General features: G+C 39.8%; 1 protein-coding gene across 1 annotated transcript in view; it reads left to right on the top strand.

Annotated features, from left to right (window-relative positions):
• Window positions 1–369: 369 nt before the first annotated feature.
• LOC109035671 (uncharacterized) overlaps window positions 370–15944 on the top strand; it is a gene marked incomplete at its 5' end in the record, with an annotated part of 98008 nt that continues 82433 nt past the window's right edge. The window contains one exon of the mRNA XM_072302501.1: window positions 370–591. Within this exon, the coding sequence (XP_072158602.1) occupies window positions 370–591 (222 nt within the window). The remainder of the gene's footprint in view (window positions 592–15944) is intronic.

Below are 15944 nucleotides of genomic sequence, written 5' to 3'. Positions count from 1 at the left end.
AAGCAGGGTAGCAGAAAGTTCTTAGCCTTCCCATTGTAAAAACTCATTTTCCCTTAGACATTTCAAAATGATGACTATTTCAGTGCTCTGTGCGTACTAATTTACGCGATTTTGCGAAAAACTTGGTATTTTCACCGGCGCGAGTTTACAACTGTGTGATTTTTCCCGCAGTTTTGCGAAATAATCGCGACTTTGCCAGCTTTTCAATTTTCGAACACTATTTTTGGAGCTCTATCATTAACACACGTGTTCGTCGCTTGGTCTACGAGTTTTTCCACCCCTGTGAAATTGCACGGATTATTTCACGGAACTGCCCAACCGTTCGTATTTTTAATTTCGCTTGTGCAAGCCTGATTCTGATGTTTCCGTTTTATTCATGTTTCAGGAGTGGGCGATTTAACAGGTGTAACGATAGCGGTGCCTGCAGCTGTGGCGGTAGGCGAAACGGCGACTCTACATTGCGACTATCAACTAGAGACGGACCATTTGTACACGGTCAAGTGGTATAGGGGCCGCCAGGAGTTCTTTTGTTTCATCCCCAAAGAGCTCCCCAATGTCAAGGTTTACCCGGAAGCCGGCGTGAGCGTTGACGTAAGTTCCATACTTTTCCGTTTTTCTCTTAGAACCTAATGAACGTACATCAGATAAAACGCGAAGAGTTTGGAAAATCAAAGGGGCAGAAAGAGAAAAGAGCCATTAGCTAATTTGAAATTGAGAGTGCGCATTTTGGCTGTCATTCGGAGGTCTTAGCAAACTGAACCAGCGTTACGTGTAAATCATACATGGTGGTTGATACTTCTCCCTCTCAAACACTGGGAAAAAGTCACCTGGATTTGGAATCCAGTCAATTTTGAAAAAAAAAATTGACAAGAAAAAATACTTATGTTCCAATCGGATTTTTGCTTTAATCAAAAGAAATTCCGCTTAAATTGAGAGGCTCTGCTCTCGATTCAAGTAAAAATCCGATTGAACCGAGAGTATTTTTTTTTGTCAAATTTTTAAAGAGTCAGGACTCTCGATCAAGGCGACTTTTTTCCAGTGAAGTTTGATTGTATCTAATTGTAAAGTGATTCATATCAATTCAATCATAGTCGGTCCATGAGGAAGCAAATGTAGATTTAAAAGTAGAACTTTCAATACAAACCAAAATATCTATTCGATGTACACCTTCATCCCTGTCCGACATCACTAAAATCTAGGAATCACTACAATGCTCAAATCCAAGAATTTCACTTCTCGAACGTCAAAATGTGCTTTGGTCTCATGCAGAGGAAGTTTCAAACGATTCATTATGTAAATGTCGTAAGTTTAATGTGCGCGTGAGAGTTTATCAATACCATGATTTTAACATTTTTTCCTCCTTCACCGGGACAAGAAAGGGACGCGTGAATTCGCCGTTGTAAAGATTTCCTCTCAAATCAGGAATTAAAGTACTAAAATCGAGCGTGTTTCTGCTTCATATTTCTTACTTTCATCTTGAAAAATCATATTTTTTGTTCAAGAAAATGTTTTATTGGTAGTAATAGAGCCGTTGGTGGTGGAACATTCAAGACTCAGCATGCTCGAATCAAGCACATTTTTCTTTCAGCGACGATTGTGATTGAAAAACTTGACAACACCACGCTGACGACGGGAGCCCTCGGGGCCCGGCGGGGGCGAATTCTTTAGAATCATCGGGTTGTCAGAAAAAGTTGCGCGCGAATTCCCCGGGGCGCGGCCCGGAGAGTTGTGAACTCCCGCGCTTGGAAGTGACACGCGAGCAACCCCCCGCCCCCCGGCCAAAACCGCGCATCTCTCGACCTCTCCCCGCTGCAGATGCGCGGTTTCGACCGAGCGCGCCCCGGGAGGGGCGCGGAAACGTACTCGGGAAGAGTTCCGGGTCGCGGTATAATATGGTTAAAAATTATTAAATGGAGGACAAATAATCGCCAAGTTTCCCGGAATATGGTGCCGGGCGCGAAGTTGTCTTCGATAAGTGCAATCCTTCGGAGGATTGCTTGACCGAGTTTAATTCCGAGGGGGGAAAGGGGGGCTGAAGGGGTCGGGGGGGGGGGGGGCGAAAGGAGACTCTTTTGAAATTCGATTGTTCTAGCTCCGTGGTCCGGTTGTGCCTGGTATGCCAGATCGGCCAGTGAGCCTCGGTTTTTTTGCCTCTGTGCGTGGTTGCTGAGAGAAAGAAAAATTAGAGTTAGTACGGAATAATTAAATGGGGGAAAAATTATGAGTCGAAATGAAAAAATACTCTACTGAAAACGATTATGAATGTAGGGATGTCCATAGGGAATGTATTAGGGGCACATTTAGCCGAAAGGATCCAGCGCGATAAGTGTTGTAAAAATGTTAATTCTTCATATTATATCAAAAATCTCCCAGAATAGCGAATAGTCTTGGCTTCCCACGTAAAAATTGTTAATTGTGAAGGAAAATAATTGTAAGGTTTTTACTTTCTCGCTCCCCTAGGGTAGAGAGGAAGTTTTGCCATCCTCCAAGAGAAAAAAAAAAATAAAGTTGAAATTTCATCATTTCTAGTTTATATTGAACATATGTTAAGTATTTTTCAAAGAAAGAGAGAACTTGCACGATTTTGAAAACTTTGTAATCGCGTTGTTTCCTTTTTGCTAAATGCGATTCATTTAATAACCAATCCTTTTTCAGACCTTTTCATGAAGTGTCGTTTCGCATTCAGTGGAAAAAAACTTTCATTAGAACTGCCGGCATAGTTTGCAAATGTATCTTGGCAGATCCTGACAAAAATGATGGAGGTTCGGGCTCATTTCCTCCGTTTCCGTGTTACGCGGCGCTGTTTAAGCTACGAGAAATTGTTGTCACCAGTCGAGAACGCCTTCAGTGTTGAGTGATACTTCACCGTCCACACCGGAGTTCAAATATTTGTATCCAAATTCATTGTGCATCTTGATACTAACTTGTAGGAACTCGCAAAAAAAGTTGGGATGTACCAGTGCGTGGCACCCAAATGCATCAGTGTATGGCCAGGCCACCCTCTCTTTTTTTACAACAGCCCCCGTTGATAAATTCTAACCCAGATGACAAATAGAAGTTGCAGCACTGATGCAGAAACGTTCATACAAATACTGAAATTTCCATTTTCTCATTTTACCTGCTATTTACAGAATGTTTAGGGGAAACGAGGAGAAAATTGACGTGCGTGATGATTAAATTAAAGAGTTAGCATTGGCGTTTCTGAAATGTTACAACTAAGTGTTGACCTAGATTCAATACTTCATACGTTTTACAAGAATACTAAGCATTTGCATAAAGATGATCATCAGAGATTACCCTTTTAATACCCTCTCGGTGTAAAATTGAACCTATATAATCGTGAGTATGTATAGGCATGCTTTGCAAGGTACTCTTTTCAAATCATCCGGTGACCCGTCCATGAATTATGCGTCAAGCACTTCTTTCCATTTTTAGACCCTTGCTTCCCCTCCTTGAACCTTTCTTTTCGGACATTTGTCATGAAGCATCCCTCTTCTAAGGTCTAAGGTGATCGACATTATTTATAGACGGCCTCTATTCAAATATTTCTTCAATACCGCACACAATACCCCGGCGTTATACGAAAACGGATTATGGGGCAAAAATAAAATACTCGGGTAGATCGATACTCGATGTAGATATTTCGACATGATACTCTTTAAGAATGAATTTCAAACCGCATCCAACCCAAAGGAATTAAAATAGCAGCGTACACATCAGCCTCCATAATAATAGCCTTAGAGGTAAGTCTTAGTCTAAAGTCTAGAGTTAAACATAATGTATATATTCTAATTCCTTTATAAGGAGGTGAATAATTTTTTTTAAAAAAAGAAAAATTAAATAACGACGAAACTTCAAAAACAATTTAGACGTGTTAATAAATGCTAAAACAGCCGAAGTAGCGTCTACCTGAAGGTTCGCGTCTCAGGTCAACTCGTCCTTTTGAAGTCGTCCGAAATTTCTTTAGCCGTGCTTAATACGGCCAAAAATATATAGTGCGATCCCAAAAATATAGGGTTATCATTTTAACTCCACCTTTTTTCGCGTTAATCTCCCATTTTTTGAAAACTCGTTCTGTGACTATAACTTGTTGATTGAGATTGACATGTTTTTGAGCTGCACATATATAACTTTATTCGTATGGAAGGCTTACGTTAAAAGGGAGTTATGTCCTTTTGCTCAGAAGCGACGAATTGTGCGTCCGCAATTTTCAAAGAAAATCTTGGGAAAGCAAACAAAATCACATGAAATTAAAAGCAATAGCAATGATTAGTAATATCCCTCAAAAAATGAAACGGGACAATGAGTTTTGGAACGCCACAGATCGAAGTATCGAGCCCGTTTAAGATTACTTTTCCACTTTTGTTATAATACTCGCGCATGTAGAAAAGAGAGATGTAAACTGAAAGGGTTCTACGTAGTTCTGTAGTTTCACCATCGACATATGCATCTAACTTTTGACACACACATTCGACCTTCACAATGCCCGTGTTCTTATGAAACTTGATCCTTGGATCCAAATTGTAGAGATGCGTGCAATGGAACTCTTACATGTGGGGGAAATTTTCAACTGAAACCCTTTGTCGTACTTGTAAAATTTCACGAGAGACACGATGGTGCCACTGGTTTTCTCTGAAACGAACTCCAAATCTGAAAAAATCCCTCAAAGTTGAGGCCATAATGGAGGGGAATCCTACGCTATCTTATTTTTCTGTTCTGCAAAAGTACCTATCTGCAAATGAAAATTAATGGTACTTATGTCGTTTCTAGAACCAACCAAGACGCAGTTGTTACCTTTACGCGTAGAGCAAGCTACGTAGAATTTACATGGAGAGTGTGCAAAGCCTGGGCGAGAGGTTGCGCTGTGTAATTGAACAACATGCACTGTCGCGAGGGACCATACACAGTTTACTCCGAGTTAAACGTAACGTAACACAATAATGAGACCGTAATTAATTACATGTTCCTGTCTCAATGCTCCAGTTCCGACTGAACGTGAGTCTAGTTGCAGCGTTGCAATCGATGCAACACGTACGCCGACCGTATTTTATTAGTCGCGAGGCATGTGTTGCATTTAAACCGGGATCGAACGGAATCCCGAGATGAAGAACTTCGGAAGTATCTGAACGTAGGTGGGCTGGGGAGGCACTGCTTCCGTGGAAAAAATGTGGCGTTTTTAGTTACTTTCAGTCAATCTAGTTTATTTTAGTTAATACAATTTTTATCGCCTCGTCTGATATCGCTATAAAGGGCTGATTTCGCAGTATTTTGTATAATTTTCTTTTCTGATAAGAAAAATACTATAAAAATAGTTGAACATGGTGGTGTGACATCAGTATCGTGCACCAATCCCGACAACTATAAAATAACTTTAAAAGTGAGAAAATGCACCGCCTACAGTGATGTCATCTCGCGGCATTTCCAATTTGAGTCATGTATTTAAGCACATTAGGTTATTTTGTCATATTCCCTCAATTATTGTTCAAATTAGAAATTTAGGATATGCTCGCGCATCGTTCTCCAAGTTGTTTGATCTAAAACCTGAAATTCACCAAATTTCAGAGACCTGCAAATTCTCCATCAGTATAACTAGAATATGTAAAGTAAAATAAAAAGACAAAATCGTCAAGCTGCCCAATACTCTCCTGTTGAATTTTGTTGCCAAGAAACTTAGCACCGTTCTGAATTGATAAATTTTGAGTATCATTCTTCATCATATCTAAATGATATTTACATGCAGACAGCCCAATAAGGAGCTTTGCCATTGAGTTTCCAGCCAAAAAATGGAACACGAGGAGAAAATACTCAACTAGAAATTCGGCTATGCTAATGCTATCCAATTAGTTGCAACAAGACGCGGGTTGAAAACAACTAGACAAATATCATCGAGTAGGTACACGGCAACTTTTGTGCGCTGGTTTTTTCTGGCTTATATCGAAAATGGAAGGCGGAATAGCACCATGCTCTAAAATTCGGGCACAAAAGTATATTGGTTGCTGTCAAGAGAAACACGTGTTTTCTGTAGTTCATTGCCCGTATAATGAGCTCTCGTCAGAGAAAGCATGATACCTCACGCGTTCCGGAGAGTTCAAATAGTTGTATCCCTGCGCCTTAGCAAGGCGATGGAAGCTTACTATTGAAGTAGCGTCACCGCTTGGTTTTTCGGTTTTCCTTTGTTGCTACTGCAGTTACGACCGTTAAGGCCGTAGTTTAAGGGCGCTAAAGCCAGGATCGTAATTCCCCAATTGATAATTTTTGCAGAATAATTAAAAATTTGGTAGCAGGAGTAATTTAACTAAATAATAGCGGAAACTCAAATCAACACTAAAATGCAAAACAATTTGGAAAATCTCGTCACGTAAATACAGAAGATTCGAAAACGCCTTCAATTGAGGCGTGATACCTCACGCGTTCCGGAGAGTTCAAATAGTTGTATCCCTGCGCCTTGGCAAGGCGATGGAAGCTTACTATTGAAGTATAGCGTCACCGCTTGGTTTTTCGGTTTTCCTGTGCCGCTACTGCAGTTTCGAACGTTGAGGCCGTAGTTTAAGGGCGCTAAAGTCAGGATCGTAATTCGCAAATTGATAATTTTTGCAGAATAATTAAAAATTTGGCAGCAGGAGTAATTTAACTGAACAATAAAAGGAACTCAAATCAACACTAAAATGCAAAACAATTTCGAGAACCTCGTCATGTAAATGCAGAAGATTCGAAAACGCCTTCAATTGCGGCTTGATGCCTCACGCTTTCCGGAGAGTTCAAATAGTTGTATCCCAGCGCCTTAGCAAGGCGATGGAAGCTTACTATTTAAGTAGCGTCCCCGCTTGGTTTTTCGGTTTTCCTGTGCCACTACTGCAGTTTCCACCGTTAAGGCCGTAGTTTAAGGGCGCTAAAGCCAGGATTGTATTTCGCAAAATTAATAATTTTTTATGAATAATTACAAATTAAGATGGAGGAATAATTTAACTAAATAATAAAAGGAACCCAAATCAACAATATAATGAAAAACAATTTGGAAAATATCGTCGAGTAAGTAACACAGAAGATTCGAAAACGCCTTCGATTGAAGCATGGAGGGATGAGTATGAAATTTCATCTTGTCGAAAAGTGAAAATCTATTTATTATAGAGAATTTCAAAAAATTTTCAGGGGCTGCAGCGTATACAGCCTGCAACTAATATCCGAAGTTTCGATAAGAAACCTATCATAATCTTTTCCCAAAATAATGCACTTCATGGCGCATACCGACGGTGTATAGATCCCCAGCCACGTACCTCAGTTTGCAACTTTGCAGACTTCTACCATTCTTGATTTCATAAATGGAAATCTACTAACGTCAATCCTTTGAAATTCCCGTAGTCTTTATCCTCCGTCCGAAGAAAATTCTGTGGGAACTTCAAGAAATGATGTTGATTCGCTCTTGAAAGAATAATGAGAGCGGGAATTTTGAAACACCGCAATCCATATACATACGTGGTTTGGTATAATTCTGCCGCGTGTAATGCGTTTCATGGTGTCCACAAAGGCCATCTGTCGATTGTCTATTTCTAGAATTAGTGAAACATTTCATGAAGGGTCATCATTAAATTTCATTTCATAAAGTTTCATGAGATTTTGCATCTCTGGTTCTCATGGCAGAGTAACTGGCGAGGCGTGAATGATCGATTATCTATATTTCCCCATTTGAAGCTGTGGTAAAGAATCGTTCTTTTTAGGGCGTTCGTTGCTAACACCCTGTTTATCGATGTTTTTCCCAGGTTTAAATGGTAGATCAATCAATATCGCAAAGCACGCCACGCCACTGCCCTGGCTTGAGTTCTTCACTCAATTGCGGTGTGTAGTTTAAAGAGCGTCTACGGGATTACTTTTCTTTCGGTGATCCCATTACTTGAGTATTGAGGATATATTATACATAACCCGACACTTACGCCGCATGAGCCTTCAGACGTTGCCAATTGTCTTTCGATAAAAGCCGAATTCACTAAGAAAATTGCGAATATTATTTCCCAAAAAATCCCACAATTTAGTCCAAAATATCTGAAAATTTCAAGGAAAAATATGCATGAGTGTTGTCTGAAATACATGTTTTATGAAGGGAACTTTGGCAACTCTCGAATGTTCAAGTTCAGCGAACATTGTATTATACAATGTTTGAAAGGTAGTAGCACTGAATATATTGGTATGAAGGGTGTAGCCAAGTGCTAGAAATTATGTAAAATTTTTATAAAAAAAACACTTGCATTACATTTTATTAATAATTGAGAGTGTTTTGATATTGTTAATTAGTTATCAATTGGACTACATTTTGCAATTACGAACTATAATTTCTGACTCGGCTTAGAAACAACGTACGTACCATAGTTCCATTATGCACATAAGTGTTTTTACAGATGAGCCAGAAATTATAGTTCCGAATAGCAAAATGTAGTCTAATTGTTACCACTGAAATCGGTTACCTTGTCTAAAATTAAATTATGGCCTTTGTGATGTGTATACTTTCTGATGTACACTTTGTGACCCGGACAATGAAGCGCTTGCTTCGAAAAGCCTCGGTCAAAGTTTATTCATAAAATGTAAGTGTTTTTTTTTTTATAAAATGGACCACTAGACAAGGTACGAATTTAAGCAATCTGATACATATTCCTTAACCAGAATTTCACGTAGAACACGATTCACACAACGAAAATTACTGAAATCAACTCCTAACAAAGATATTAACGTTTTTATTTCACATCGGTTACGAGTAATTTGAACTGCCCGCTCACAAGAGACTGAAAGCTCTACGTGAGTGAAATCGCGCACTACAACGGTTACAGCAGGCTTCTCAATCGAGCAATGTTCATTTCCCACCATGTGTTGTTCAAATTATTAGCAATTTGCCAAAGCGTCAAGATTGAGGTTGCTAGAGTTTTATATCGCAGCGACTGCCATGATAACGTTTAGCGCGCGATGTGAATCACGTGGAGCATCGAGCTTTCATGAGCGGGTGGTTTGAATCCATGCATCAAGGATCATTAAATATCTTCGTGAGGAGTGAATTGCGGTACTTTTTGTTGTCCGCATCGTGTTCTACGTGACATTTTAGGTACGAAATATGTATCAGAATGCTGAAATTCGTACCTTGTATAGTGTTCCATTGTTACATTATTTCTAGCACTTGGCTACACCGTACATACCTCGAATGTTCATACGGCGTTTTTCTTTAGGATGACGGAACAGGCGTGTGAACTTTGGAGCGTAGCAGAGGCGATTCAGCGAGAAATGTAGCAACGCTCCCCGTAAGTTCCATTCGGGATCTTAGAAACCGGGGAGCGTGTAAAATCGAAGCGCCACTAATACACGTAGCGGTCCAACTTTCTCCATTTAGGGAAAATTTATGGGAGCCGGGAAGAAAAGTTCAAGAATTGTGTTCCTCCCGAGTAAATAAACATATACAGATGCTGATGGTGTTAAGCGACAGCCGGAGATTCTCGGAATCGATACTTCTTCCTTGCACCGAACGGGCCTTGGCACGAGGGAGAGAGACTGCCCTGAAAAAAATTGCAGGGCTCCTAAGAGGGTTTTTGGCACGGCGGGAACACCACAGGAGAGAAGGAAAAATAATTGAAGTTTAGAACCCTTTTTGTGCATTTCCCCGAGGAACGACTATTGGGGGGAAACAAGAAGTAAAAAGTTGGTAACTGCTACTCGGCGCGCAGATTTATTTGAATCGATGCAACTTCAATCTGATGACACTGACAACATTTTCTCGAGGCATTAAAAGTTAATTTTACCGAGTTCATCTGCGAGAAAAAACTTGAAACTACACGAACTTTAAAGTACAAGTAGAAACTTCAATTTTTAAAATTATTTTTTCAATTCCTTTAGTTTCATCCATGCACATTCTCAAAATCATGCAAAGAAAACCAGGCACTCTGTTATTATTTTTCTGAAAGAGAGGAAAAAATTGATGGGCCAACTGGACTGGATGACGTCATCGACGCGATTCGGAAATTCTTGAATATTGAAATTCAATCCATCGTTTTTTCTTTGAAATCGTGCACATTCAGAGGTCGTACAGGTCACGGCAGAAGTTGCTGTAGAGGGTGCATCCCTCTTTTGGTTAGAACATTAATTAACTCAAGTTGGAATCAATTTCACATGGAAGTTTCTGTCTGCTAAAATGGGCGTTCACCGCGCAAAATGTTCATAGTGAATTAAGACCACGAAAATGACAACCCAACAAGAAAAACTGACAGCTTCCTTTTGAAAAATCTTTACAAGGGACCCAGAAAAAGAAAAATATATGGAATTCTAGGAAACCCACCGATTCCTCATAAAAAATTTCATAGCGACGTTCAGTTTCACTTTACGAATACGAATACTCAAAAATCCCCTACGATTTTCTCTAATATCACCGATTGACCCCGAGGCTTTCAGAGAGTAAAAACAATCGCCCTTCGTACCTAGTTATGTGTGACCACAAAAATGACATTCAAAAAAGGTATACTTACACTCAGGCCCGCCACATCCCATCTCGGGCCCTGGTACCAGTTTTCAGGCCCGGGCCCCCAGCACAGAGGGGGGTCCGGGGGGCCTCCCCCGGGGAAATTTTTGAAATTTTAAATCTATTTGGACGCATTTTGAAGCTCCTATGATGGAGATTTTCCATCAATTTCTGCAGAATAATTACGCCTTTTTGTTTACTTTCAGCATCAAATACTTTCGAATTGTTGCATTCAAAACATCTAGAAATTTTTTTTTGGGGGGGGGGGGCAGATGATACTTTTCAATTCTAGGGGGAGCCGGGCCCCCCTGCACTCCCCTTTCGTACGTCTCTGGCAAGGGAGTTGAGCCATTGAAGTCGAGGATGCCTAGACAGGAGCCTCTTAGCATCCGATAACGGAAGAAAATGAAACGCAGTTACTAAAAATATCATTCTACTTATACTCAAAATCTTGAAAAAAGATAGAAATCTCTGAAAAAGAAAGAACAATTTTACAGTGCCCTAGCGTGTTTTTGAAACTTTATTCACCTTTTGCTGAATTTTTAGGGTAATTTTTTCACTTTTCCTAACGAGACAAGGGTTACACATGAATTCGTAGTGGTTTGTCACCTGCGTCACGGGCCCCTCCAGGGCCCGGGCCCCGGTACCAAGGACCCAGTATCCCCCCCCCTTGTGGCGGGCCTGCTTACACTACTTTCTCTTGAAATACTCGTTTGCGAGAACAAAGAAAACAAAGAAACGTAAAGTTCTAGGAAACGCAACTATTATACATAGAAATTTTTAGAGCAATTTTAAATTTTACGTACCGAATACTCAATCAATCCTGACTCCTTCCAGTTTCACTCATTACCAATGATGCTTCAAAATCGGAGACGCTCGGTTAGAGAATAGCATGAATGCATGAGAGAAGAATGAATACCACCACTCTCAGACGAGATCACAACAGTACCTGATCGAAATCAAGCCGATCCATCAAAGGAGAATTAATTTTATTTCCGACGTGGCAACACCGCGCGCCGCGACGCGCCGGCTGGATTCGCAAATTCCTCCGTGCGTCGAGTCGCGCTTCGACCTCGGAGCAAAACGTCAGGGAGGTGAGGAGAAAAATTCAAAAAACGCGGGGGAAATAGCGAGAGAAGATCAAGAGTGGCGGTAGCCACCCCCGGTCGAGGAAAATGACGTCCTACTAAAGTCCCGATAACAAACGGGTGGCCGACACTCTTAGTCACAGGCAACTCCCTTAACTTGAAAATTGATTCGATTGCCATTCGACTGCAGCCCAAACGACGGCACGGATTCCTACGATCTTGGTGTCTACGGACGCATCTCAATTAGGACTACAAAGTGGAAGAGTTTCATTAAGATCCATTGAGTTTTCAAAAAGTTATAAGCACTTAATGACCCAAAACGAGGAAAATTTTACTTTTTACTTTGCCGGGAAATTTGAATTTCAAGAATCCAAGGTCCTGAGAAAGTCACTCAAACTCCGCGATAACGGTAAACCTTAGACCCATAAAAGTGGGTACCTAAAGAATCGCCATGTTACCGTGTGTGCCGCTTTTGACTTTATTTTAACATTCCAAATGTTTTAGAAGAGAAATTACGTAAAAACGACTAAACTGACTGCCGACCTCCCCGTCAAGACCACCTTTCACAGCAGATTTCTCGCTTACACGTTGGCCGATTCCAGTGAAACCTACAAAGGATCAAGGTTGAGGATATGAGGATTTCATTTCTACCACATTTAATAGGGCTTCATCGCACGGATAATTCAGCATCGGCTAATATCTTTCACAATTTTAGCTGTATCTTTTGAATTTAGAGAAAAACCGGTAGTGGTTCACTAGTGGTTCAATGCTATTGGTTGATTCCGTTCAGTTCTGCCAGTTCAGCTTCGGGAACGAAATTCCCCTGGTCGGTCGTTACCAGCCTCTAACTAGTTGTGAATAGATTTATACCTAATTTGGATAAGAGTTTAATTCTTTGTAGATGCTAACTACTATATTTACATATTCATATTATTACGTCTCACGTGTTCTACTGGAGCCCGATATACTATTACCTTAGTTTCTCTTGAAATGTTCAAGTGGTATCTTTATTTTATTGAACGAATATGTGACAAATTTTTAAGTGAGGTTATGTCGTCATGTTTATGTCAGTACCTGACCTAAGCGATAGATGTAATTCAGGTAAATTACGTTAACGAAATTACACCGAAATTGTGCCAAACTCTAAAGAGGAAGCAGCATTTACATCACAGAATGCATGCTCGTGACTAAAGTCTAAAAATTACTGGAATATGAGCCTCGGCCTTCACATGCGACTGTCACTGAACTTCGACCAAAATTTATTCGCTCTATATCTTACCATCAACCTATGTGCTCTGGAGTGATTATGCTTCTCTGAAGTGTATGTTATTGACATTAAGAACATGTTTCCTTATTTATCTTGGAATCCTCCTATCTCTTCTACCGTTCTTGTTACGCAGGGCTTGCGTACCTTAGTATGTGAGGCACAATTTCATCCCTTTATGGAACAGTGCAATCATAGATCAACTTAATGTCACACAATCAAAGATCTTAGACTGTGAGCATTTGCTCAAATTGGTTTCTTCTGAGTCTCTTTGATTTTGCGTCAGGAGTTGTTAGAAACATCATTTTGCCCAACAATAGTAACAAGGTCTTTAATGAAAGGTATGTACTCGTATTATTCTCATAATTTCATAAGTTGATGATGAAAACACAATGAAGGCTTCATTTTCTTGCATCGATTACCGTGTGAAATGGGTGCGTCCATTCTTCCTCCATACAAAAGCGTAACAGAGTAAATTGCTTATCTGTTAAGAGGACTACAGTAGTAATATACGTAGGTGCCAGTTCCTACCCAGTTCCATTGGAATAAGTGCGATTGTGTCAATCAAGGCTGAATACAATTATATTAACAATTATCTTTGTATCCAGCCAGAAGTATGTCTTCATGATCCTTACTTTGTCTATGAGCCTTGCCTGATGGCATCAGCCCCAGTAAGTGAGAGGATATACCCACCTAAATCGGAATGGAAAGCTTTGTTTAAATCGCCGCCCCTCTTTCTTGCTGCTTATGTAAGGGGATAATCTCCACCCTTTTAATGGATATTTAATCTCAGTTCTCTGTTTTAAATGAGGACCAGTTTGCTAGAGGGAGCCTCTGTGCACGCTCTGTGTCATTCACATATTGAGTGTTTGTTTACATCGAGTCATAAGGTTATGTTTGCACCCACTTATTGCTATTTAAACTTATTGCTAGATGTGTTAGGTACTGAAGTATTATTCCATTTTGACCTAGCGAGTGCTTTCTAAGCTCAGCTCCCAGCATGTAATTACTTCAGTGAAACAGTGCACGTAAAATATCAGGTGTGCGGAGTTCAGTATTGACCTACCTAGTTTCTGCACCGCTAATCGTCCAAGGCTGCATGTGATTAGATCAATTATTGGTATCATTTATAAGAAGAAATGGAAAGCTCGCATATCACCTTCCATATATTAACTAAATGCTCTTATCAAGAGATTGCCGTTTTGGTTGATGTCTGTCAGTGAACCTTGAAAACTCAAGGAAACTAAGAGGTAAATTTTTCAATATTTTATCCTTAAAATGCCTGTATTACGACCAAATACTTTCTCCGTGGCTTTTGCATTTTTTAAAATAACTTAAGGCACTACCTATGTGGGCAAGTATATGATTTGACAAATTTTATGGTGAAGCGATATTATTCGAAATTAATCCAAGAGAAAGGTAAGCTATTTCATTGCATGCGCAGGTATTTTTTTGCAATGGCCGATACTTAATAAGGTCAGTGAGAAATTCTCTTAATAGGTATTCATTGTCAGAACCTGCAGCCTGATTGTCGAAATTGTGTGTTTCTCGGGTAGACATAGATGACATAGGTCAAAAGGCAGTACGTGATTGGTCGGCGCTATGTCTTGTCGCTGTTCTGTCGTGCCTCTGATGGGTGGAACCCTAGACAAGCTAAAGGCATCTCTTAAGTTTCTGACAGTATGTTGTCCATTCCACCAGACAAAGGCACAATAAAGCTGCGATAAGACATAGTTGATCAATAACGCTCCACCTTTTAACCAATGTCATCTGTGTCTACCTTTCAAACACAAATTTTCAACAATCAGGCTGCTGGCACCCTCAAGTTAGGAAGATCATCTTATGCGATAAGTATGCCTGTTGCCAAATTTTCAAAGAGAAATTAAGTATTCGGGGGAGATGAAAATATTTCTCATTTCATTGCAATCATCGACAATTTTTCTTTTACAATGCTCCTTAGAGTATGGTGCACCTAGAGTCTGTAGGAACAAAGTTTGGATGTTTGGATGCTCTAAAGAATAATAATCCCAAAAGTCATGAAAACACCTAGCTAGTTTAAAGTCATGCCACACCAAATAGCCTCATTTTGGTAAAATTTGTGCTCTACTACTTCATTCACTGGTTGTTTCATGAATAATTCATCATTCCATACGGAGTACCTATGATTTATAAGGCAACGCTCTCATGAATTTCCATAATCATCTGATAGGTTGCTGAGTGATGAAATTCAGTATCGAAAAACTTGCCGCTAGCATTAATACAAACATAGGTGCGCTTAAGAGGGATGATGTGCGTAGTTGAAACAAATGAGCAAAATTATTTTATAACTTGGAATAAGCTTACAGTGTAATGCCTATGACAATAAGTTATACTCTTTTTCCATTAATTTTCTCACGCAGGTAAATGACAACTCTATAGCTATTTAACCCCTCCCCCTCCCCTGTCACCCTTTTCCTGTGAGCCTTTCCAATAGGTACAGATACATTTGACTACCTTAGGTAGCCCCACTACTTTCAACTACCTATTTCCAGACTGATCACAAGTCAGTGGGTGCTATTAAAATTTCCGCTGAATGTGTTAGTGCTTTAGCAGATATTATACTTTCCATTCATTCAGGATTTCAAATAGCCAATAGTACCTACTTAATATTTTATGGCCACACCTTTCTCCATTCAAAAACGAGCTGATATAAACTACAAAAACCCTCAAAAACATTTTCGGGCAAAAAATCCGGTCGAGGAAATTGACGGTGTTACATCTTATTAACCAAAAACATTCCCTTTCACCCCTCCAAGAAGGTTGATAAAACTAAGTAAGTAACTATGAGATGACAAAAACCTCTCTTAAATTCTCAGGGTCCACCAAGGCCACATATGTCCAAAAACTTACTCTATATGGTTTAAAAAAAAGAAACAAAAAATAATCCCTCAACAATAAGAAAATTTAAAAAAAAAACCGATTTTGTGGTTCACAGATATGTACATAAATCCTTCGAATGAACTTGAAATAAAAAAATCGGTCGAGAAAATTTAAATGAATTTTCTCCTTCAATTATGAGTTCCGCAACAAGCACGACTCGCTTGAAGCTTTCCATACACGAGCCGCA

The sequence above is a fragment of the Bemisia tabaci genome, chromosome 7, assembly GCF_918797505.1.
Source record: "Bemisia tabaci chromosome 7, PGI_BMITA_v3".
NCBI lineage: Eukaryota > Metazoa > Arthropoda > Insecta > Hemiptera > Aleyrodidae > Bemisia > Bemisia tabaci.
Note: the sequence above shows the minus strand (reverse complement) of the source record. Positions and strands in the feature narration are given on the sequence as shown.